A 24,970-nucleotide genomic window follows, 5' to 3' on the forward strand; every position below is an offset into this window, starting at 1 on the left:
GCCCCCGCCTGCATGCCACAGCGAGGCAGTCCTGGCCCCGTGTGGGACATGCCTTCCCTTCTGCAAACCCAATTATTCGCTCGGTTCTCTCTGCAGCCAGGCACTGTCTGTCCCCGGACCTACGCGGCTGTTATAGAAGCTCGGGTGGGTGCTCCCAGCGCGGCCGCTGGGCGTGAGATGCGGTTAGGTGACGAGTACGGAAGGAGGAGGGGCATGTGGCTCCTAGGGCCCTGCCCTCAGCGCCCTTCCATGGCCCAGTTACTCCTCGCCATCTGCTTGGGAGTCTCTGCAGGTCCTGGGGAACTAGGGCGAGCACAGGCCCCGGGCTACAGAGGCTCTGGCCGCCTGCTAGGTGGGGAGGTCGGGGTAGCCATTTCTGCCCCAGCCTCAGGCACCTCTCGGGGGGGTGGGGGAGCTCACTGCCCGTCACAGCCCTGCATGCATGAGGTCTCCACGTGGCTTCAACCCCAAGTGTCCGTCCGAATGAGGGCCCAGTCACCTCCAGCTCGACAGGCACAGCCCAACTCCTCGCCTGCCCTGGCTAGGCATCTCTGTCCACAGGACTCCTCGCAGGTGCTGGCAGGGTTAGGAGAGTGGGCTGGAGCCTGGACACCTCCCTCGGCCTCACCTCCCAGCCAGGGGTCACCAGCACTGAGGATTCTGCCCCCTGCAGAACCTGGACACGTGGACCTTCCAGCCCTCTCGCAGGCCTGCTCCCATCTCCAGCGGGACGGCTGAGCCCTGGCCTCCAGAGCCTTACACCCTTTCCTCCATCACTGCCCCTCCATCTGCAAGGTTGCGCCAGGTTCCAGAAGGAGCTCTAAGAGGGTCTTGTCACACATGGATCACAATCGATCTGCCCATCACAGCTCCGAGGCCAGCAACATTCCCTCTTCCCTTCAGCTATTCTCTTCCTCCCTGGATCTCCTTCGCAAGGCCTCAAGGTCCATGCCTGCAACCAGGACTCCATGCTGACCCCCAGCCTGGATGCCCTGACCCCAGTGGAGATGTGCAGACCCCAGTGGAGACACTCAGACCCCAGCTAAGATGTCCTGACCCCAGCCTGCAATTTTAGCCAATGCTTCCTTGGACAAGTCTCCGTCTTTGGATGAATAGGCATTGAGTCCTTCCAGGTACCGATCTGGGTGCCGGACACCAGGAACCTAATGAGCACTGACGAAATCTCCACTGCGACTTCACAGCAACCGACCCTATCCACACACCAGCACCTCTCATCCCAGGAGAGCCTGGGCCCGGAATGGACACAGCTTCTGCTTCCTGGGATCAAACGTGACCCCAGCCCTCCAGGAAGCTGCCCAGGCCTCAACCCGGAGCTGATGCCTCATGCCCCCGGCCAAGGGTCCTCTGAGAGCACCTGCCAGGTCAGACTGCATGGCTGCCCAGCACCCCTCTCCATGGGATACCCCAGTTTTCTTCTTCAGTGAACCTGAAAACCCTCCACAGGCTGCCTCTGCAGACACCAGCCCCTCTGCCAGAGGAAGAGGAAAGAAAGGGCTGCTACTGAGATCCCAGACCATGCAAGGTCCACTCAGCAGGCGTTCAACAGCCCCCATCTGGGTGGGCCAAGACCCACAGTGTCCCAGCCCCAGGATGCCCCAAGCTGCTCCAGCCTCTGCACAGTGTGTGCATGCACCTGTGAATGAATGCACCGGTGTGTGGGGTGTGTGTGTGTTAATGTATGCACACTGATGTGTATGTGTTCATGAACAGAAGTATGTGTGCACGTGTGCATACATGCATGTCTATGTGCACTGTGTGCATGTGTGTATACACATGGGTCTGTGTGCACTGTGTATGTACGTGTGTGCTCAGGTGTGCATGCATGCATGTCTGTGTGCATGGGTGTGTACATGTGTGTTAACTGATGTGTACATGTGTGAGTGTATGCACAGGGGTGGACATGTGCATATGTCCATGTCCATGGGTCAGTGAGCATGGGTGTGTGGACACACGTGTGTCAGGGTGTGCATGTCAGTGTGTGCATGGGTATGCATTTATGTGCACTGAGGTGCGTACATATGTGAGTGTGTGCACAGGTGTGCCTGTGTGTGTCCGTGTGCAGAGATCTGTGTGTGTGCATGGATTGTGGGTGTATATGTGCATGTATGTGCATGTGTGCATGGGTTACTATGTGCATTGGTGTGCATGGGTGCACACTTGCTGTTTATGTTCTAAAGAGGTAGAAAGTGCTTTCGAGCCTGGCCCGGCTCCAGCCTCCTCCATTGACAATTCAGCAACCTCCTCCAGCTTCAGCCCATCCAGTCTCAGGGCTCCTCTCAGGTCCTCCCATGGCTCCGCGGCCAGCCTCAACCTCCACCCTGGTTCCCTCTGGAAGGACTCTGTGTTCCCCGCCATCCTGGAGCTGTCTCCGTGGCCTGAAGTTTTCCATCACCTTCCAGGCAAGCCCATGCCCTCTCCATGTGGGCAGTGGCACCACACTCACCTCCCCGCCCCCTATACTCAGGCCCTCGACTCCAGCCACAGTGACACCTCTGTGCCTCTGCACACACTGTTCCCTCAGCCTGGAGGGGCTCTTCCTGCAGCACCCCCAGAAACTCCCCAGGGTGCCAACACCGACTCTGGAAATACCCAGATGCATCTAAAAATCTTTGCAACTCAGGGGAGGTGGGATCTGCTGGTCAGGGCCAACATGCTCAGGGCCCAGGGCCTGGCCCCCAAAAGTGTTTCCAGAGTGAACTCCTGAGATGAGCATGTCAACTTCAGAGGGAGAAGGCGTTGCATGTGGATGCCCCCTGACCTTGCATCCAGGAGGGGGACCCAGGGGTGTGTTTTCACTGTCCCTGAGTGGAGATTTATTGAGCTGCTCTTCCTGGGAGGAAGAGCACCCAGGACTGACAAGTGACAGGTGTTTGCATCCACCTGCCTGGCGACTTCCTGAGCTTCCACCCAAGGAGGGGTGGTTTGAACTTGCTCAGCCAGGAGTGGAAGGAGAGTAAAATCTAACCACTTGCTTCATTTCACTCTTTCAGGGTTTAGCAGGAGGTGGGAATAAGACCAGAATAATTCCAACAGACACTCTGGCTGTCCCCCACAGACCACATGTGCTCTTGGATACTGAAGAGCAGGCTGGGGTGTAGGACATCCTTTAATGGCTCTTGGGGCCCCAAAGGTGTTCAGCTTGGATGTCTCCAGCACCAGATATTTCTGGAAATCCGGGATGCCAAGGGCGAGCACAAACCCTGGTTTTACTACTATGCAATGTATCCCTCAGATCCAGAGGAGAGCAGGTGACCTGGGCGTAACCACAGCCAGCTGCCACCTCCCTGGAGTCCTTCATGAAGCACTCAAGGCAGAATGCATTGCTGCCTCAGCCCCCTTCAAAGCCCAGCCCCAACACCACGCCAGGGATCAGCTCCTCGGACACTGCCTGTCTGCCCAGGGAGAGTCTCGTGCTCAGAGAGGCTATATATACATCCAGGACAGTCAAGAGTGCCATCCCCAACCAAAAGAGCTGAGCAAAAGGTGAAAGAAACCTCCCACGGCAGCAAATTCATTGATTTTTATCTTACCTGAATTGCTATTTAAAACTGGTCTGGTCATTGTGGGGAGTTTCTGAAGGACTCAGCAGGATGGATGAGGCACATGGGATATTTTCTGGGCCCATGTGAACTGCAGTGCTTGACTGTGGTAGCTCGGGCTCCGTAAGGGTATAGACTTCAGACTCAGCTGGACGGCAGAGGACATGCTACCTCACTTCTCCAAGCCTCAGTTTACCCACTGTAAAGTAAACTTATCCAGAATCCACCGGGTCCTCAAGAGATTTAGGCAAGGATGTGGGTACCCATGGAACATTGCCAAGGGCTTTACCATCTGCAAAAGGATGGAGGTTATCGGCTGGTGAGATCTGAACTCACGGAATTTTCCTCTCCATGTGTTTTCTGATCGGAAACATTGGGATGATAATGGTGATAACCTCAGAGACTCATAAGGATTAAATGAGTTAAATATGGAAATAAATGTTTGAGACAGAATGAAAGCTAAAAAAGTGTTAGTTACCACCCTTATCATTACCATCATCATCACCATCCTCACCATCTCATCACCACCATCATCACCATCACCTTCACCATCACCACCTTCACCATCTCATCACCTCCACCATCACCATCACCACCATCATCACCATCACCTTCACCATCACCACCTTCACCATCTCATCACCTCCACCATCACCATCACCACCATCATCACCATCACCACAACCACCATGGCCATCTTCACCATGACCATCATGATCATCATCACTATCATCACCTTCATCATCACCATGACATCATCACCACCATCTTCACCATCTCATCACCACCACCATCATCATCACCTTCATCATCGGCATCATCACCATTCACCATCTCATCATCGTCACCATCATCATCACCATATTCACCACTTCACCTCCACCATCTTTATCACCATCATCACCTCCACCATCATTATCACCATCACCACCATCACCATCACCACAACCATCACCACATCTTCACCATGACCATCATCATCATCACTATCATCACCTTCATCATCACTATCATGATTATCACCACTATCACCATTGCCTCCACCATCATGGTCACTGTCATCACCTTCACCATCACCATTATCACCATGACCTTCATCACCATTCTCATCATATCACCTTCATCACTATCATCAGCACCTTCATCACCATTATCACCTTCTTCACCACCTTTATCATCTCATCATCATCTCCACCATCACTATCATCATCATCATCATCACCACAACGACCATGGCCATCTTCACCATGACCATCATGATCATCATCACTACCATCATCTTCATCATTACCATGACATCATCATCACTATCTTCACCATCTCACCACCACCACCATCACCATCACCTTCATCATCACCATCATCACCATGTTCACCATTTCATCACCTAACCACCACCATCATCACCATCACAACCATCATCACTATCTTCACCATGACCATCATCATCACTATCATCACCCTCAACATCACCATGACATCATCACCATCACCTTCATCATCACCATCATCACCATATTCACCATTTCATCACCTCACCACCTCCACCATCATTATCACCATCACACCATCATCACCATTACAAGCATCATCACCATCTTCACCATGACCATCATCACCATCACTATCATCACCTTCATCATCACCATGACATGATCATCACCATCCTCACCGTCTCATTACCACCATCATCACCACCATCATCACCATATTTACATTTCATCACTTCATCACCTCCACCATCACTATTACCACTTCTACCATCATTATCACTATCACACCATCATCACCATCACCACAACCATCACGGTTTTCACCATGACCATCATGATCAACACTATCATCACCTTCATCATCACCATTATCACCACCACCATCACCATCATCTCCACCATCACTATCACTGTCATCACCTTCACCGTCACCATTATCACCATAACCTTCATCACCATTGTCATCACATCACCATCACTATCACCATCATCAGCACCTTCATCACTAACATCACCTTCATCACCAACACCATCACCTTCATCACCATCACCATCATCACCATCACCACCCTCATCACCATCACCATCACCATGATTATCACTATCACCATCATCACCATCACCATCATTATCACTATCACCATCATCATCACCATCACCATCACCATCATCATCACTATCACCATAACTAACACCATCATCACCATAACCATCATCACCATCACCATCATCACCATCACCATCATTATCACTATCACCATCATCACCATCACCATCATTATCACTATCACCATCATCATCACCATCACCATCACTATCACCATCATGATAACTAACACCATCACCATAACCATCATCACCATCACCATCATCACTATCACCATCACCATAACCAATGCCATCAACTTAATCATCATCACCATCACCATCATCATCACTATCACTATCATTATAACTAACACCATCATCACCATCACCATCATCACTATCACCATAACCATCACCATCAACTTCATCATCATCACCATCACCAGTGTCAGCAGCAGTAGCAGCAAAATATCCAGGTTTGGCTGGATAAACACAATGTGGGCCATCCAAACAATGGGATATTATTCAGCCTTGAAAAGGAAGGACACTCTGATACCTGCTACAACATGGATGGCCCTAGAGGACACTATCCAAGTGAAATAAGCCAGTCACAGAAGGAAAAGTCTTGTAGGATCCCCCTTATACCAGGCAGTAAAGTTCAAACTCATAGAGACAGAAAGTGGAAAGATGGTGGTTCCCAGGGGCTGGGAAAGGGGAATGGGGAGTGTGTGTTTCATGGGGACAGAGCTTCAGCTTGGGAAGATGAAATGTTCTGGAGATGACAGTGGTGAAGGCTGCACAGCAATGTGACCTGCTTAACACCACTGAATGTACACCTAAAAATTGGTATGACAATAAATTTCATGTTATCTGCATTTTATCACAATTTTCTTTTCTTTTCTTTTCTTCTTTTTTTTTTTTTTTTTTTTTTTTTTTTTGAGATATTCGAGTCTTGCTCTGTCACCCAGGCTAGAGTGCAGTGGTGTGATCTCAGCTCACTGCAACCTCCACCTCCTGGGTTCAAGCGATTCTCCTGCCTCAGCCTACCGAGTAGCTGGGATCACAGGCATATGCCATCATGTCCAGCTAATTTTTGCATTTTTAGTAGAGACAGGGTTTCACCATCTTGGCCAGGCTGCTCTCGAACTCCTGACCTTGTGATCTACCCACCTCAGTCTCCCCAAATGCTGGGATTACAGGTGTGAGCCACCGCATCTGGCCATTTTATCACAATTTTAAAAAATATAACAGTTTTAAAGGGCCTGGCCACTGGAACCCCAACTCACTCCACCTCTGGCCTCAGCCCACACCACTCCATAGTCTCACACATGCTCCGGGGTCACAGCCAGGGTAAGGCCACAGCCCCCCGTGACGCTAAGCACCCCTGGGTCTGGCCCCATATGTTCCCCCGCCTCTGTCCTGAAGGCATGGCCAGGCCACAGGGTAGGTGACCTCGTGTTCTGCTCCTAGGGAAGCTGCCCCCTTAGGAGCCTTTTTGCAGAGTTCCTCCAGTGGCTGACTCTAAGGATGGACAGTGGGGCCAGGAGGCCACAGCTGTGGGACTGAGAACCTGGCTAGTGAATCAGAGAGACATGCGTGGCCAAATTTAGAACACAGGAGGACAACTTCCTTCCAGAGACCCATTGTTCACCACCTGGAGCTGGCCCGCCCCAGGCGCACAGACTTCCCAGAGGGACCAGGTGCCCAAGGGCCCCAGCTTCACTCAACGTCATCAGAAGGTCTGGGAGGAGGGGAGCAGAGGGGCTGCCCCCAAAAGGCATGGGATGTCCACAACCCACCATCCGCATGACTACAGCCCCCATGGCCAGCCCTTTGGTGGGTGGATGGCCGTGGGGTGCGGTGGTTCAACAGCCCTGCAAATTGATTTGTCCAGAAGCGCGCATCTGTTAGGATTTTCCCAGCCAAAACATCCGTCTTTACGGCAATGGTCTTTGCACGGTGCTTAACTCTCCCCACTTTGCTGCCAGGAATCTGGCTGGGGTAATCCAGGACCTTGGAACCGCCCGCTGCATTCCACATCTGTCTCGTCTGGGAACGCCTGCGCGGCGGTGCCCCGAGATACGGGTGGGAAACAAGATCTGGAAACGTCTGCCATGGAAAGCCAGGGCCCGAGGGGTTTTTTTGGTCTCTTTGCTGACGGGCGGGGGGGTGTTGAGGGGAAGGAAGAAGATGGTGCTTTTTATAGGTTTTTTTTTTTTTTTTTTTTTTTTTTGGTGGGGGAGAGGGTGTTAAACTTTTTATAATGTTACTTACATTAACAAAAATAATCAGAGAGAAAATATCAAGGCAAAGGCACTTGTCAAAGGAACCACACAAATCCGACCATCTTTTGCCGAAGACACGTCAGCCAGTGTCCCTGTCTCCGTCCCCAAGCGGCATTTTACTTGAAGCATTACATTTAAGGTTCCCGTCTCCCAGTGCAGAAGCCCCAGGTTGGAGCTGACCGAGGCCTCAGCCTCGCACCTGGCCCTCTACCCACATGGAGAACAGCCTGCTGGCCAGCTGCCCCAACTCACATAAACACTCGCTCGCACTAAAAGGCAAGTGAAGACATTCCATACACTTGGGAAAGCGGTTGACCTCTCAAGCCATCTCACAGTTCAGCTGGGCACTGGGAAGCTCTCCCCCGCCCCCAAGCCGCTGGGCCGAACGTCCAGCTCACTGGGAGAGGGCAGCCGTGATGTGCCCAGGACACAGCCTGTTGTGCACAGACCCTGGGAGAACTTTGCCTACAAAGGGGGGTTTCGGGGGCACGCAGCCCCCTCCCCTGCACCCAGGATGCCCTGCAATGATAGGGAGGCGGCTCAGAGCCAGGTGGACCTGTGTGTCCCGCTCAGTTGGCTGCGGCCACTGGAGCACCCAGGAGCCCACCCCAGCAGGGTCTGAGCGGAGCAGGGGGCGCTCGCAGCCCAGGGGAGGCATTCTGGCATCCGGTGGGCAGCAGACGGGGAGAGGCCAGAGACCCTCTAAGCCCTGACGGAGCTCTCCCACCTGTAATGACCCCAGCCAGCAAGCCCACAGACCCCATGGACAGGGCCACCTCAGGGCCAGAAACCTAGGGCCCCAAAATCTTCACTGTCCCCGCGCAGTTGTCCATGTGTACACAGCCCACACAGGGCCCAGGTGGAGGCTCAGATCTGAGCCCTGGGGTTCTGGAAAAGCATTTCTTCTAGTCCAGCCCAGAAGGAATGTTTTTATTTTCCTGCTGGAGGCCAGGCCAAATGGGCTCCTCTTCAAGATGCTGAGATTCCCCTCAGACAGGGAAGACTTGGCACCAACCCACGGTGACCACTGTGCACAGGCCAAGCCTGGTGCCTTGGTGGGTCTCACCTGCCCTGACCCTTAAGAGGAGGGAGGACACACGGCCCGTGCAGGTTCCAACACAGGCAGACACCCCCAAGCCTCGGAAAGGTCGACCACAGGCTCCTGGGGGACCCTGAGGCCAAGGGTGGGCTGGGGACGTGGTTCTGAGTACTTCTCGTTTGGGTCTCAGAAGAGGTTTGTGGTATCTGGGCAGGATGTTCCAGTGACTTTCACACTCCTCATCGAGGAGCTTCGGGGTGCGGGAGACCCTCCCCTGCCTGGGATTTACAGCTCCGCTCTCCCGAGGCCTCGCTCCACCCTCCTCCAAACCCCTGCGCTCCTGCGCTCGGCTCAGGCCTCCTGTGTCCCTGCAGCTGTCAGGATGCCCTCCATCTGGTAGACTCCTACTTGAACTTCAATACCCAGTCCCCCCTCTCCCACCTGCCCAGCAGTGCACAAGCCTCATCCATACCCCACCGTCCGCTCAGGGTGACCGCCCTTCGCTGTGGCCAGCCTGCTTCTGTGTGGTTTATTTTCCAGGCAGCAAGGCCCTTGGCAAAGCAGCTAGACTGCTTCCCTCCTCTCCAAATCAGTCCCCAACTACTGCCATTGCAGCCGCCACACCCAGAGTAACACTGGTGTTCCAACCCCGGTCAGTGGAACTCTGCACTGGAGCCCACCAAGACGTGCCCTGACTGCTCTCCCACCTCAGACCGCTGCCTGTGGCCCCCTCCCTCCCAGTATCCAGGCCCCTGCCCCATGGCCACTGCCCCTCCACCCTGCCTGCAGCCGGAGCAACACCACTCCTGGCATTCTCTGCGTCAGGTCCTGTTTTCTGTCTCTTCCAAGCTCTCACATCCTTCCAAGGCATCTCATGCCCCTAGAACGCCAGCCCAGGAGGGAGGACAGGGGCGTGCCTGCAGTCCACCGCGTCTCTCCAGCACCAGGACCCTGGAGCTGATGCCTGGGATACACGCATGGCTTAGACCCCTTTGGCTCCAGCACTCACGCAGAGCCTCTTGCAGACGGCGACCCCAAAAGAGAGACATGTAGGAACCAAAAGGGCCGCTGTAAGTAAGCAGCAACACCTCAAAGGCGCGAATGTGGCATGGCACGGGCACTGTCTGGGAGACCCGAGCCAGAAGCCTCGTGATGGAGGCCAAGTTTGTCCGAGAGACTCCAGCCCCAGAGCCTCATGGCGCAGGGCGAGTCCATCTGATAGACCTTGGCCCCAGAGTCTTGTGATGCAGGCTGGATCCTGGATGACCCCACACAATGACAGGGCATGCATGGGGTACCCCAGGGGTCCTGTTTTGCATGGGTCCCCTTCCTAAAAGCATCCAGCAGCGACCCATGGATTCTGAACAATTGGCCGCCCCCTGGTTCAGACGGGGAGGAGGCATGGGGCTCTGATGAGCCAGGAATGTTGTTTTGCAGTTGTTTCAACGTTGTGGACATTCATAAAGTTAATTTGCTGAGAGAGGAGATAAATCCAATCTAATGTTCCCATGACAACGCCTCCCAGGCCCCGCGTGGGAGAGAGCTGGGGAATTTCGGTCTCGGGATTTTTACGGGGAAGCAGCTCCCAGGGTCCAGCTGCCCCCAGGCTGTGTGGAGGTCTCTGGGAGGGGAACTCGAGGGGCCTGGAAAAGCAGGCGTGGAGGCCCAAATGGAGGAATGTTGGAGGGAACCTGAGCCGGTGCAGGGCGGGCAGCGCCCCACCAGCCCTGGCCGAATGCCACTCCGCTTTCCTGCCCGTGGGGAGGTGACGGAGCATCTGGATGATACCCGCCTCCGGGAGCCTGCACAGCCCTGACACAGGCTGCCATCTCTCCACCAGGCCCTGGGTGCCGCTCTCACTGGGAGTGAGCCGGTGTCAACCCGACGCCGGACGCAGAGATAACACCTCTGTCCCCACTGCTATAGAACAGAGGACTCTGTCCCCATTTCAAGCTCCTGGGGCCCAGGGCTCTCCCCAACCTTTGGTAAGAGCCCCTAGAAAGAGCCAGCTCCCCTCACCCCGATGTCGACAGCAGGTGCGAGCCTCGCAAGGATGCAGGACACCCAGGCCCTGGGGATCAGGGCTCCTGCTGATGCAGGGGTGCGGTGGGCACAGCAGCGTTCCATCTCCACAGCACAGCTCCCAGGTTCACAACCCACAGGCCTGCAGAGGATTGACCGTTCCAGTCCACCGATAATATTTTCCAACAGCTGTGGGGATCAGGTGTCTGAGGGGCTGGCAGCTCCCCACAGCTTCAGAGATAGCAGATGTGACCCCATGAGGCCAGGGACAAGGAAAGGCAGCCTCGACCTAGGCAGGGACCTGGCTCTGCAGAGAGACTCTCCGGGGTCCAGGGAGTTGGGGTTCCTGCCGCCTGGCCCTGGCTTCCTGGCTACCTCCATGGCGCCCAGCTCAGCTCTGCAGCGGAGCTACCCAAGGCCTGTAGGTGTTTATCCCTCACAGGTGTGTGCAGGGGTTGTCTCCACACATGGGCGGGGCCAGGGCCGCCACATCAGAGGGAAATCAGCTCCTGAAACAATCACATCTTCAGGCAGAGCAGGAGCTACACACCGCAGGCTGCTGCTGCTGCAGACTGGGCCAGCCCTCGATGGTGTCCACCCTGGAAAGCCAAGGGGAGCAGGAGGCCCCAGCGGGGGGCGGTGGAAGTAGGGTGAGGCGGGAGCTCTGTGGCCCCCCAGGGCTGAGGCCTCACACACAGGGTATCTGCCTGCGACTCGCCAAGGCTGTGATTTATAAAACAATGTGCTTTAGAAACTGCTGGAGGAAGAATGACAGTGACCAGACAGGGCAGAACGCTGGCCCCAGGGCGAGCGGGGGACCGGCATCTCCTCCGTGCACTGCTTCAAGGAAAACAGAACCAGCGCCCGCCCAGGAGAGCAGCCGCCAAGACTTCCTCGCCTGCCGAGAAGCCGCCCAGCAGCCAGGGAGAGCCAGGGGTGGCAGCCTGGCGCCACCACACCTGTCTGATGCCGTTGGTGGCCGCCCGGGTCGAGCAGTCCACAGCTGGAAACCACAGAAGGCTTCGAAGCGCGTCGGTTCCGAGCCTCTGATCCCTGCACCCTGGGGTCGCACTGTGACTTACCAAATTTGGCTGATCACAGAGGAAAAGTGAAAAAAATCCAGGTTGCCAAGGAGACCCCTTCAAATACATTTTACAGTGCTGTGAAAGTGATACCTTCCTCTCGGGTTGGGTTTCGTTCCAGAGGCCGCGCAAGGCGCTGTTTTATGTGTATCTGCACAGCCCCCCTCGCCTCCCCTCCCGACCCCCACACACGCTCAGTCAGTGGTCAGGGCATCCGGCAGCACTCCACTCTCCCCACAGACGCCAGCAGGCCCCGCACCGAATCCCCCCGCCCCCCAAAGCCTTTCTGGGAAGCCTTCTGTGTATCAGTGCGTGGGGGCTCCTGGGGAGGGGGCAGCCAGCGTCCGACCCCAGCACCCCTCCTGGGCCTCTGCAGGGAGCCTGTAGAACCTCTGGGAAGCAGCTGTTCCCAAAACAAAACCATGCTGCCCAGAGCCAGGTGAGCCCCCAAAGAGGACCACAAAAATCAGTCGTAATGGCCTTTATCAGATGCACCTCTGCAGGGCGTGGCTCCCAGAGCCAGCAAAATACACAAGAAGGTAAAATCCCAGTTGTCAGCAGGGAAAAGGGCTGGGGGCAAAAGGCAGAAAACGGCAGCAGTGGCGCTGGCAGGTAGTTGGGCACACCGTGGTGAAGCACCTCGGACAGAGCCTCCAGGCTGTGGGAGGCGGCACCTGCCCCTCCCCAAGCCTGTCCTCAGCCGATGACCCTGGCATGGATGTGGAGGGCACGGCCAGCAGAGCCCCCCCGCCCCCACCCGGAGTGCTGTTGGGGGACTCCCAGGACACCAGGCACACCCTCAACATGCAAAACATGCCCGTGCGACTCGGTGACCCCTTCCCCGTTCCAGAGTGAGAACACGGCGTGCGCTGCCTTGATCCGCTCTCCGTGAAGACACACGCGTGATCTGTGCCCACCACACACATTTTCATGATTTTCCTACACGGGGCCTTGGACACAGCTGGGAGAGGGGCTTGGTCCACAGAGAATAATGGGGGATTGTCCGAATCAGCCACAGCTCCTCATTTTCTCAGTTTCAAGACCACTAAAACCGAGGCTGCCAACTCAGAAGTCCCCAGGGGCCTGCAGAGACAGCTGAGGCGCCAAGAGCAGGTCTGGGTGAGCCTGTGGAAAATGGGGAACCCTTTCACACCAGAAGCATCTGCCTCTCGCTCCAGCTGGGGATAGCCTGATGGGGCTGCTGGTCCCATGTGGCCAGATATCAGATTTTTTAAAGAGAAATAAGAGATCCAGATTTATTTTATTTTGTTTTGTTTTTTGAGATAGGCTCTTGCTCTGTGGCCCAGGCTGGAGTAAAATGGCATGATCTCAGCTCACTGCAACCTCTGCCTCCTGGGTTCAAGCGATTCTTGTACTTCAGCCTCCCAGTAGCTGGGATTACAGGTGTCCACTACCACGTCAGGCTAATTTTTGTATTTTTAGCAGAGATGGGGTTTTGCCCTTTTGGCCAGGTTGGTCTCAAACTCCTGACCTCAAGTGATCCACCCGCCTTGGCCTCCCAAAGTGCTGGGATTACAGGCGTGAGCCACCTCGCCTGGCCAGAGACCGAGATTTTTTATGTGAAATCTCTTGATTGTAAAGTATCAACAAGTAATTCAAATGTTTAAAAAAACACTGCAGAGGCCAACACAAATTTGTCTCTGGGCCAGATTCAGCGTGTAAGCGCCAGTTTCTTGTCAATGGGTATAAAACCCAGAGCAACTAAAGACATCTGCATTTCCACCTGTCGCCGCAGTCACCCTCCTGGCAGTGGGGTGGTGGGGAGAGCCACTGCCACTGCTCTGTTGCCTAAGCCAGGAAGGGCTCTACTTACGTACTTATTCCAGTGGCAATAACTGGTGAGAACTGAGGAGCCATTCCTGAACAGCGACTTAAACCACAATTTGTTGTTATCCCTCACAGTTTCGGGGGTTGGTGGGGCTCATCCGGGTGGTTGCAGCCAGCTGGAAGTGGGGGCGATGACCTCATCGGATGACTCAGCTGGCGAGAGGTCCAAGATGGCGGAGTCATATGGCGGCTGTTGACAATGGGCGTTCATGGCTGTGCTGGCTGGGGCTGGGGCTGCGCTGGCTGGGTGGGCATCTCAGAGCACAGCCACTGGGCTCCAAGGAGGGCATCCTGGGAGAAGGTTCCCAGAGGCTATGGTGGAAGCCATAAGGCTTCAGAGGACCCAGTCTTGGGTGTCCTACAGTATCGTTCGACTACATTCTTTCCCTCAAGTGCGTAATTAAATCAGCCCAGCATCAAGGGGAGGGGGTTAATCTCCACTTCTCCATGTGAAAGACAGCCAAGAATTTGAAGCCATCTTTTTGTTTGGTTGGTTTTGGTTTTTAGTTTTGGTTCTGAGACAGGGTCTCTCTCTGTCACCCAGGCTGGAGTGCAGTGGTGCAATCATAGCTCACTGTAGCCTTGAACTCGTGAGCTCAAGCAATCCTCCTGCCTCAGCCTCCCAAATAGCTGGGACTATAGGTGTGCACCACCACACCCAGATAATTTTTTTCCCATCTTATGGTGCTAATTTAAAAAAAAAAAAATTTTTTTTTGAGAGGGAGTGTCACTCATCGCCCAGGCTAGTGGGCAGTGGTGTGATCTCAGCTCACCACAACCTCTGCCTCCCCAGTTCAAGCTAGTCTCTGCCTCAGCCTCCCAAGTAGCTGGGATTACAGGCACCCACCATCACGCCCAGCTACTTTTTGTATTTTTAGTAGAGATAGGGTTTCACCATCTTAGCCAGGCTGGCCTTGAACTCCTGACCTCATGATCCACTCACCTCGGCCTCCCAAAGTGCTGGGATTACAGGTAGGGAGCCACCACACCCGGCCCGAAAAGTTTTAAATTTTTAGTAGAGATGGGGTCTCACTATGTTGCCCAGGCTGGTCTTGAACTCCTGGGCTCAAGTGCTCCTACCTTGGCCTCCCAAAGTGCTGGGATTCCAGCATGAGCCACAGAGTCCAACAGCCACCTTTAATACACCAGATTTCAGGGGTGGGGGTGTGATGCACGGATGGCTGAAGGGGGCTCCCTCCACCTGAGCACAGACCCTCATTATCTTAACTGGAGGATTTGGGCTCATGGAGATGCCCAGACAGTGTCTCCCCCAGGTCACTGCTGCAGTGAGATGCAGACAGAGCCAGAGGAGAGATGTTCCTGGAGAATCAGGAGGGCAGGAGCCTGTCAGAAGAAGGAAAGGCCGGTCCATGAGATGTAGAAACCCTCACGCTGATGGTGTCTGGATGTCCATGGAGACTCCGGGGGGCCATCTTCAGGCGGAGATGCCACCCCACCATCCTTTCGGTTCCACGGTGACATCAGGGCACAAAGAGTCTTGTGCTGGAATGCCCTTCAGATAACCAAGCAGGCCACGGGCTCCCACCTCAGACAGGCAGCAGAGTCTAACCAAACAGAAACATGGACCTGGAGGTGCCCTCAAAGCTCTAAAATAAAAGCCCCAGCACAGCCCTAAGTGAAGTCCTCAATTTTGCCCCATGAGGCCATGCCCAGGGATGGTTTCTCCTCTGCACACGGGCAGGTGTGCCCTCTGTATCCTCTCCTCTGCACACAGGTGGGCGTGCCCTCTGGATCCTCTCCTCTGCACACAGGTGGGCGTGCCCTCTGGATCCTCTCCTCTGCACACAGGTAGGCGTGCCCTCTGGATCCTCTCCTCTGCAAGCAGGCAGGCGTGCCCTCTGGATCCTCTCCTCTGCACATGGGCGGGCATGCACTCTGGCATCACAGCTGGGCTCATTCCCCTCTCGGGACCCCGCCAGAGCCTCCTTCTACGCTGACCAGGATCATCACGTGGGCTGCCTGTGGTTTCTTCCTTTCCCTCCTCCTTTTCTCCTTTTAAGGAAGCGTGATTGTGGAACGAGTCCCCTACTCTACAGACCAGAAATACTGCCTGAGAATCGTTCCCCAGCGGGGACCCCTTTGTGAATATTTGTGCAGCCTGTCATATGTTTCGGTCAGAGACAAGCATCATTCATTCTTCACACAATGAGCATTCCAGGATACAGAAAGGGAAGTGACTCAGGTTTTGGGAACCCAAATCCACCATGTGGAGCTCCGTGAAGGTGTCTGCCCCATAGAGACCTGCCTTGGTGCTGCTTCCAGGACAGCAGAAATTTCCCAGCACCTCCGACACCCCAGCCAGCCTGGCTGCCTCCGGCCTCTGCCATTTCTCCTGCTCTGCCCCAGCCTTCCAGATCTTTCTTTACAGGAGTGCCGCATTGGGAAGCACATGGCATGCAGGGCAGGAGAGACCCTGAATGTGGCCCTCAGGGAAGGGTAATGAGGATTTGGTGCAGGGGCCAAGTCTGGGTCTCCAGAGAAATGCACATTTTCTTCCCATAGGAACTCTGCCACCCTGACTCGAGCATTTCCCGATGGCAGCTACAGAGTTGCGGCGTGTGCTTAGGGAGTGTGCAAGCGTAAGATTCTGCTTGTCCTTGAGGGCCAGAGACGTGGGAAACATGTCAGACACACAGGAGCACATGTGGTTCTGCAGAGCTGGGCAGGTCACACACAGCCTGGATGGGTCACCCATTCCTGCCCGGGGCCATTTGGGGAGATGATTCCTCTCAGGGAGGCCACGGTCCAGGCACAGGCTCCGGGGGACGGATATGCTGCCGGCTCTGGGGTTCCAGTCCAGGTTCCTCCGGCATTACTCCACAGAGGGCTTCAGATAACAGGGCAAGCCAGAGTACAGATAACTGCAAGGCACAGGTGATGCAGGGCGGGCGGGCACCGAAGTGGGCCTTAGCCTGCGAGAGTTCTTGGCTTTGCCCGGAAGGGATTCAAGGACCAGCAGGAGGTGGGATAAACAGCTTTACTGAGGCGGCTGTGTTTGGTGTTACAGCTCTGAGCTGTTCCTCCGAGGCCATGCGCTGAGGGTAGCGACTCTGGCAGTCCCACTGATACCCACTTTTAATTACATGCACATAAAGGGGCACATTATACAGAGATCTCTGGTTATGGGTGGTAATTTTCGGGGTCATAGGCTCCTTGCCATGAAAAGGGGCGGGAGCTCCCAGGCATTGCCATGGCAACGGTAAACTGCCATGGAGTGCTGGTGGGTGTGGCTTGGGGACAGCTGCTTGCACCCTGGCCCTATTTTAGCCAGTCCTCGATTAGGTCCAGTGTCCAAGCCCCACCTCTGGAGTCCAGTCCCACCTGCTAGCTCACGGGCACAGAATCCCTCGCCAGCGCCTGGAATGGGAGTTCACATGCACATTCCTGCTCTGTGTCCACGACAGCTGCTCAGCCCACCCAACAGTCTGCATGCGGCCACCGTGGACTGCGGCTCCAGCACGTCCCAGGGGCTCCACGGAGCCACCTGTCACCCACCCGTGGTGGAGCTGTGGTGTGAGACGGCAAAAATGACTTACACATGTCCAGGTAGAGAAGTTGCTGCCGTCTTTTTAAAATTACACTTTTAATTTTGCCATCATCATAGATTTGTGTGTGGTTGGTAGAAATAGCACAGAGAAATCCTGCGTACCCTAGATGTATGCAGTGCCCCCAACAGTGACCCACTGGGTACACACGGTGCCACGACACAGCCAGGACACAGGTGCAGTGCCATCCCGGACGCCACTCCCTTCCTCAGCTCTACCCGCCCTTGCATGCCCTGTGTGCAGGTTTCAGGTAGATTTTTTGTTTTGTTTTTTGACACAGAGTCTCACTCTGTCACCCAGGCTAGAGTGCAATGGTGCAATCTCGGCTCACTGCAACCTCCACCTCCCAGGTTCAAGCGATTCTCCTGCCTCGGCCTCCCAAGTAGCTGAGCTTACAGGCACCCAACACCACACTCGGCTCATTTTTGTATTTTCAGTAAGACAGGGTTTCACCGTGCTGGCCAGGCTGGTCTCAAACTCCTGACCTCAGGTGATCCAACCGCCTCAGCCTCCCAGAGTGCTGGGATTACAGCCACGAACCACTGAGCCTGACCAGTTTCATGCAGTTTTAACACACATGCAGATCAGGCACCAGCCACCTTTCTAAGAAAGGAGCCTCTCGATGCTTGAGGATGGGGACAAACCTCGGTGGCAAGAGTGAGAGGCCACGGCCCACCCACCCCGTGGAGGCCCCAGACAAGCATGTGGTCACAGAGCGGCACTGACTTCAGAAGGAGGGCGAGGCGGGAGTGGAAGAGGAGCAAGTAGGACGCACCCCCACCCCAGCGCACAGACACAGCGCCCGCATGGGAAGCGTGTCTCACCTCTGTGATGATATAAAAGTCGTCCCCAGGCTCTCCCTGGACCACGATTTTCTCTCCATCTTCAAACTGGACAGGCTCCAGCGCATCAGCCACGGTCAGGCGCTCCCACTTCTCCAGGGACTCTGTCGGGGAAGGACAGGTCACCCCGGGGTCCACACCTCCCTGGCCACAGTCCAAGACAAGAGCAACCACTCTTCCCAAAAGACATCCTCTGAAGTACACACAGCACCAGCTCCGTGACCAGCAAACTGCGTAAAACGAGGCCGTGACACTGGCCCCCGGCACCTCTGTTCCAGGGGGCCTGGGTTTTCTTGCAATCAGCGGGTCCCAGCCCCATGTGGCTCATGTGCCCTCTTCAGCAGATGCGGAGGGAGTCCTCTGACACTTAACCCTGGCTTACCGTAAACACCCGGCAGTGAAAACTGACTCCAGGTTAACTCAGTATGAAAATACTTCTGCTATCTTCAAAAAAATAGAGTTGCTTACAGTTTTGCAAACAATGGAGTCCCAGCTAAGCACAAAGCCTACTAAGTGATTTAAAATAATTCAGAGGCCAGGCACAGTGGGCTCAGGACTGTAATTCCAAGACTTTGGGAGGCTGAAGCAGGATGATTGATCACTTAAGGCCAGGAGTTCAAGACCAGCCTGGCTAATACAATGGGATCCCATTTTTACCAAAAATGTTTTAAATTAGCCAGGCATGGTAGTATGTACCTGTAGTCTCAGCTACTCAGGATGCTGAGGTAGGAGGATTGTTTGAGGCCAGGAGTTCAAGACCAGCCTGGGCAACATAGTGAGATCTCATCTTCACAAAAATTTCAAAATTAGACATCTGTGGTGGTGAACACCTGTGGTCCCAGCTCCTTAGAAGGCTGAGGCAAAAGGATCACTTGAGCTCAGGAGGTCAAGGCTGCAGTGAGCTATGATCACATCACTACACTTCAGCCTGGGAGACAGAGCAAGACCCTGTCTCAAAACAAAACAAAACAAAACATGAATAACATAAAATAATTCAGAATGGTAACTTCCGACTCAGAAGAAACACCGTTCATCAGGGGACTGATCAAAGAACATAGGACTGCATTTATGTTGCAAGATTAAGGAACAGTATACTTCCTACTCTTTTAGGTCAAAATGCTTAATTCCCATGCCAAGTTTATCTTTAAATGCTTGCAAATTCAGTGTACCTTTCCACCCTTCTCACGTCTTCCCTTCCCTGTCTTTATTCATCCCTAACCCTTGGAAAGAAAAAAAAATTACTAATATGAGATATTATAAGAAAATAATGATCACCTGATTAACTCTTTTTTGACAAAAAAAAAAAAAAATCTTTCCTGGCCTATACAAATCAGATGCTACCTATGTAGGTCAGAAGCTAAAAATAAAAAGCAAAGCATTTATTTTAGATCTAGGTTAGGAGGGAGATTTTTCTCCTTAAAAATCCCTGCTGATACCACATGTTGCAAAGGAAGATGCTTCCCGTGAACCCTGGGGCCGGGGCAGATTCTGCAGCACAAGGAAGGAGGGTGAGGCCCCCATAACCAGAGTCGCTTGACCAGCTTCCTAAAAACAGGATCTGTACCAGACAGAAGCTGCTGAATAATTCAGAACCCGGGCGTGCTCCCAACCAGGTCAATGCATCAGTGCACATCTCACAACTAAATTATGCAGGTGATTTTTTAGTGCAATTATGGCTGACATTCAGGGTGCAGAATGAGACCAGCATATGAATTTGGAGTGTTATGTTTATTGGTTTCCTTACAAGGGCAGTAAATAGAGGGATTTCATTTCAGAAGTCAGCTACAGTTAGGAAGTTCATGTCCACACGTGTGACGAGCCAAATGCTTACTCTATTACGTTTGAAGCCTATAGTAGTCTGAGTTCCGAAAACAAAAATGAGCTTCCAACTATATAAATCTTGGGTGAAAACTGACAGAAGAAATCATGGGGAGATGGCACTTTTGGTCCCAGTTTTTTTTAAGAGACACTGTCTTGCTCTGTCACCCAGGCTGGAGTGCAATGGCATGATCATGGCTCACTGCAGCCTTGAACTCCTGGGCTCCAGTGATCCTCCCACCTCAGCCTCCCAAAGTGCTGGAATTACAGACATGAGCTACCACACCCGACTAATTTTTTTTTTTTTTTTAGAGACAGGGACTCAGTATGTTACCCAGGCTGCTCTCAAGCTCATGGCCTCAAGTGATCCTCCCACCTCAGCCTCCCAAGTAGCTGGGACTGCAGGCATATACCATCATGTCCAGCTAATCTTTATTTCGCAGAGATGGGAGGCGTCTCCATTCACTGTGCAACAAGGTCAGCTTGCAGCCACGGGACCCGACATCACAAGGCTGCATGCACCCACGCAGGTGGAAAACCCATGACCGAGCTCTGAGCCTGAATTCGGCAGGCTCGAAGCCCACATGCGGACCCCGCTGATCATCCAGGGTCTCCTGTCCTATGCGCGTTCAGGAGAAGAACGTGGAGTCCCAGGAGCACCGAGGCACAAATGCCGTTCCCAGCTTTCTAGTGTGGGGACAGAAATGCCAAAACCCACAGCTTCAGGCTCATCCAGGGTCATCCTGTCTGCAAAGCTGGCTGCAGAGGCACCATCCCAGCAGCCACTTTTGGGAGGACTTTGTGCTGACGGTGACGGGTCAAGAAAAGGGAATAGTGTCTTGTTGTTATTATTCTGAGAGGCCATAGAGAGGAACATGTGTGTGTGTGTGTGTGTGTGTGCATGAGTGTGCACACCCACATGCGTACATTCACACCCACACACATCACCCCTACTTTCATACGTGCACACACATGCATGCAAGCCATGTGCACACACATGCTCTCACACACATGCACACTCACATGCACACACATGTGCACACATCCACACTCACACCCATGCATGCACACATGCGGGCACACCTATGTGCACACACATGCACACACTCATGCACACACACCACCCACGCTCACACAACCACATGCACACACACACACGCATGTGTATGGTTCTGCCTGCAGGAGCTCAAGGAGCCCCACTGGCCCAGCCAGTGCCATGGCATATAACTCAGGGTTCAGCAGCGTCTTGCTCACGAGACCACTGAGCAGGTTCACCTGAGGGTGAAAGGGTCGAGGCTCACCTGAAACACCTGCCTGCCCAGTTAACCTTCCAGGGACTGTGATGATGGTGGCGTAGAAAGGGCAGAGATGGCTCCCAGAAAAACCACACTTAGAAGGGAACCAGAACAGTCAGGGAAAGCAGCTCGACCCGGCTTGCACATGCAGGGGGAGGTAACGCTGGCTTTCAGCTCAACATGGACTGGCGTGGAGGGAAGGCCAAGGGCATGACTCTGACGGCTGGCAAAGGACAGGCAGACACGAAACACACAGGATGGAAGATACGCTGAGAGGCAGGACAGCCACGCCCACAGGAGAGGATGCGGGCTCTTGGGGTTTGCCAACAAGTAGTGTGTGTCTGTGCGTACTCATGTGCGTGTGCATGCATTTGCATATGCAAATATTTACATGTGTGCACATGTGCGTGCATGCGTTTGTGTGTGCACATGTATGGGTGTGAGCACGTGTGTGCACTGCATCCCAAACTTCCATAATACCAACAACCCTCAGTTTGCCAGCCATGCAGGGAATGGGGAAGAGGTGGGGTGGCCGGCAGGCGCCCAGATGTCTGCGCACACAGCCGTGCGGGGTGGAGCCACTGACCTAGGATGGAGACCTTGCTGAGGAACTCCTCGTACATCTTGCGTTTCCTCAGCGTGCTGCCCTGTTGGGGAGAAAGGAAAAACAGACAAGAAGGTGAATTCTTCATGCCTGAATCATCCCGATGTTTCCAGATTTCCCCAAATGACTGTCAACTTTTAAAGGAGACCCTCCAAGCATTCTGAGTCCCAAGGGCCCTTGATGATCCGGAGGCTGTGCGAGCTGCCACGGTGCTCTATGTCCCCTGCCTCCCTCCTCCTGGGGGGCTTCTGGAGAAGCTCTGTCATGGTTGCTAAGTGCCTTAGCCAGCAGCAGAGTTCCCCACCCAGTCGGGGCCAGTGGTAGGTCCACACAGTGAGCACACGGCCAGCCAGAGCCTGAACCCGGGTTTCTACCCACGAAGGGGAGGGAACTCCTAAACACATCTGGAGAAACTGAGGGAAACACAGAGACTCAAGCACATAATGCAGAAGGGAGAGAGTGTGGCTGACATCAGCTTAAAACCCTGGATCCAGCTGTGCCTGAAGCAGAATCCTTCCCTGTTAAAGCCAACACTTGACTTCCCTCACCCCTGGGAAAGGCGTACTGATTAATACAACACCAACAAACAGGGCCCCATCAGCATTATGTGAATTCGAAATTAGAATTCATTCTAGAAACTAGGACTACAAATTTGAATTAGAAAAACACACCCCTTCTTCAAGCACACATTCCAGCAAACTGCTAGGCCCCGGTGCAAACAGGAATGGGGGCCCTGCTCCAAGCAGTCGGCTCCAGTCTGGTGCGCGGAAAGCAGCCTGGGTCTCAGCCCCTTTCGGTCCTATGCCCAGGCCTTTGTACAGTGCACGAACTCCACAACTGTGCACAGCAGCCACACGGCAGGTACAATTCAGAACCGCGCACTCAGAAAATAGAGACATGCAGTCCACTGGGACAGCAGCAAGTCTGATTTTGCTAAAATGCAAATGGCCTCATCCACTGACAGAGGCCACACGTTGGAGTAGGGTGAACGCCAGGGTTTGAGACAGACCAAGAGATGAGATGTGCTAGGACAAGGCTTTTCTGTGACCCTAGATAAGTCCCCTGGGGTGTGGAGAAAGGAGGGAGGAGGGAGCCTGCTGTGTTGAACGCCCACTCCAGGTCGGAAGGGGGCTCTTGGGCATGCTGACCCACATCGACCTCACAACAGATAGCCCTGTGAGGGGAATGTACTTTCATCCTTATTTTCCAGAGGCAGAAACTGAGGCTCAGCAGGGCTGTGTGACCGCCCTAGACAGGAACCATGGAACCAAGAAGGAAAACCCAGGCTGGGCTCTAAAAGCCCCAAAGCTGCACCTGCCTCTCTACCTGTCAAATGAGGACGTAGTTTACTCCTTCCTGACGTGCTACTTCACAGATTCCCATGACGCCCTGAGACAGAAAACCACAGTGAGCTGAGCAGGGTTTACCAGACGCCTCCCTGCTGTGCTGACCAGGGACATGCAGACACAGAGGCACTTGCAGTTTTGGAACACGCCCCTTTCCTCTCCTCCTTCTTGCTCTGTGGCATGTGGAGATGATGGCTGGGGCTGCAGCAGCCATCCTGGGCCTTTGAGGAGCAGCAGTAAAAGAGAGCCGGTTCCCGGGCCCCATGGAACAAGGTACCCACTCTAGACAGACTCCTTCCTGGGCGTGAGAAACAGCAGCGTGGTTTAAGACACTGTTATTTTGAGTATTTCCATTACGTCTGGCATGGCAGCAGCCAGCCCCCAATGATCCTCACTCGCTTCCTTGTGTCCACACCCTGCGTGGTCTGTCCCACGATGAATAGCGCTGACCAATGCAACTAAGACCACAATGAATAGGGCTGACTGGGCTGACTGATGCAACTCCGAGAATGCTCAAGAAATGCATTTGAGATTTGCAAAGCCAGGTTGTAAAAGACACATTGGCTCCTGCCCTGCTCTCTCCTGGATGGCTCAGGTGCAGAGACGCTCAGAGGAGGAGCACTGCCATTCCGCCACCTTCCAGCACAGCAGGGGGAAGCCGCCCCAGCAATCCTCCTCTGCCCCCCACAGCCCAAGGAGAGTTCCAGGCCACAGCCGTGCAGCTGGGCTGCTTCCTCCACGACCCACAGGAACTGTAACAAATGTGACATTGTTGACAGAGGCCACTAAGCTTGAGGCAAATCTATTACTCAGCCACAGCTAACTAATGCATCCAGCAAAACCTAATCCTAAGGGTTAGGATAGTCTAGGAGACCTAGGTTAGGACAGAAATCTAGAAACTCTTCTGAAGCCTACAGCAGGCTGGCTAAACATCCCCCTGCCAGGGACCCTCCCAGCTGCCACAGTGCCTGGGGGCAATGGTGAAAGGATGGTCATTTATTTCACCTTCTAAGCAATGTATGTAGGAAAGAGAGGTCAGGAAGGAGAGATGGACCGGATGTGAGAAGCAAGACCCCTGACACTGAGAGGAGCCCCCCAAATGCCTGTCAGTCTCCCCAGACCTTCTTCTTCTGAGGGGTGCTGTTCAGAGCATCTGCCCATCCACTCCAATCACTTCCGAAAATGGAAATCACAATCAGACCCCGCGTGGTGTTTACCAAGCGCCCTGGACAGGGGCGGAGGCTGTGATCGTCACATTTTCACAACTCAGAGAGCCAAGGAGGAGGAGAAAGCAGAGGAGGTGAGTGCTTCAGAGGAGGATGGCTGAAGCTACCCCACTGCCCTGGCGACATGGGGTCTGCGCAGGCCCCGCCTCCAGGGCCTGTGCCCACCCACTGCCCCTCTCCCGTCTATCAGTGCCACCCACAATCAGATGCAAACTTGTTTGTGTCTCCTTTAAAAAGGGACCCCTTGAGCACAATGAAGGTTGCCTCATCACATGGGGAAATAAGGGGCCACCACAGAGCCTCTTCCACAGCTGGGCGGGGAGGGGAGAGCAGCCCCGGGGACACAGAGTGAGCAG

At 54.1% G+C, this 24,970-nt stretch overlaps 1 protein-coding gene across 1 annotated transcript in view; it reads right to left on the reverse strand.

Moving 5' to 3' along the window:
* Positions 1–24,970, reverse strand: part of PRKAR1B (protein kinase cAMP-dependent type I regulatory subunit beta) — a 152,677-nt gene that overhangs the window by 12,171 nt on the left and 115,536 nt on the right. The window contains exons 7-8 of the mRNA XM_039471551.2: positions 22,025–22,085; positions 18,308–18,429 (exon numbers count right to left, since the gene is read on the reverse strand). Of these exons, the coding sequence (XP_039327485.1) occupies positions 18,308–18,429; positions 22,025–22,085 (183 nt within the window). The remainder of the gene's footprint in view (positions 1–18,307; positions 18,430–22,024; positions 22,086–24,970) is intronic.

The sequence above is a fragment of the Saimiri boliviensis genome, chromosome 1 (assembly GCF_048565385.1).
Source record: "Saimiri boliviensis isolate mSaiBol1 chromosome 1, mSaiBol1.pri, whole genome shotgun sequence".
NCBI classification, from domain to species: Eukaryota; Metazoa; Chordata; class Mammalia; order Primates; family Cebidae; genus Saimiri; species Saimiri boliviensis.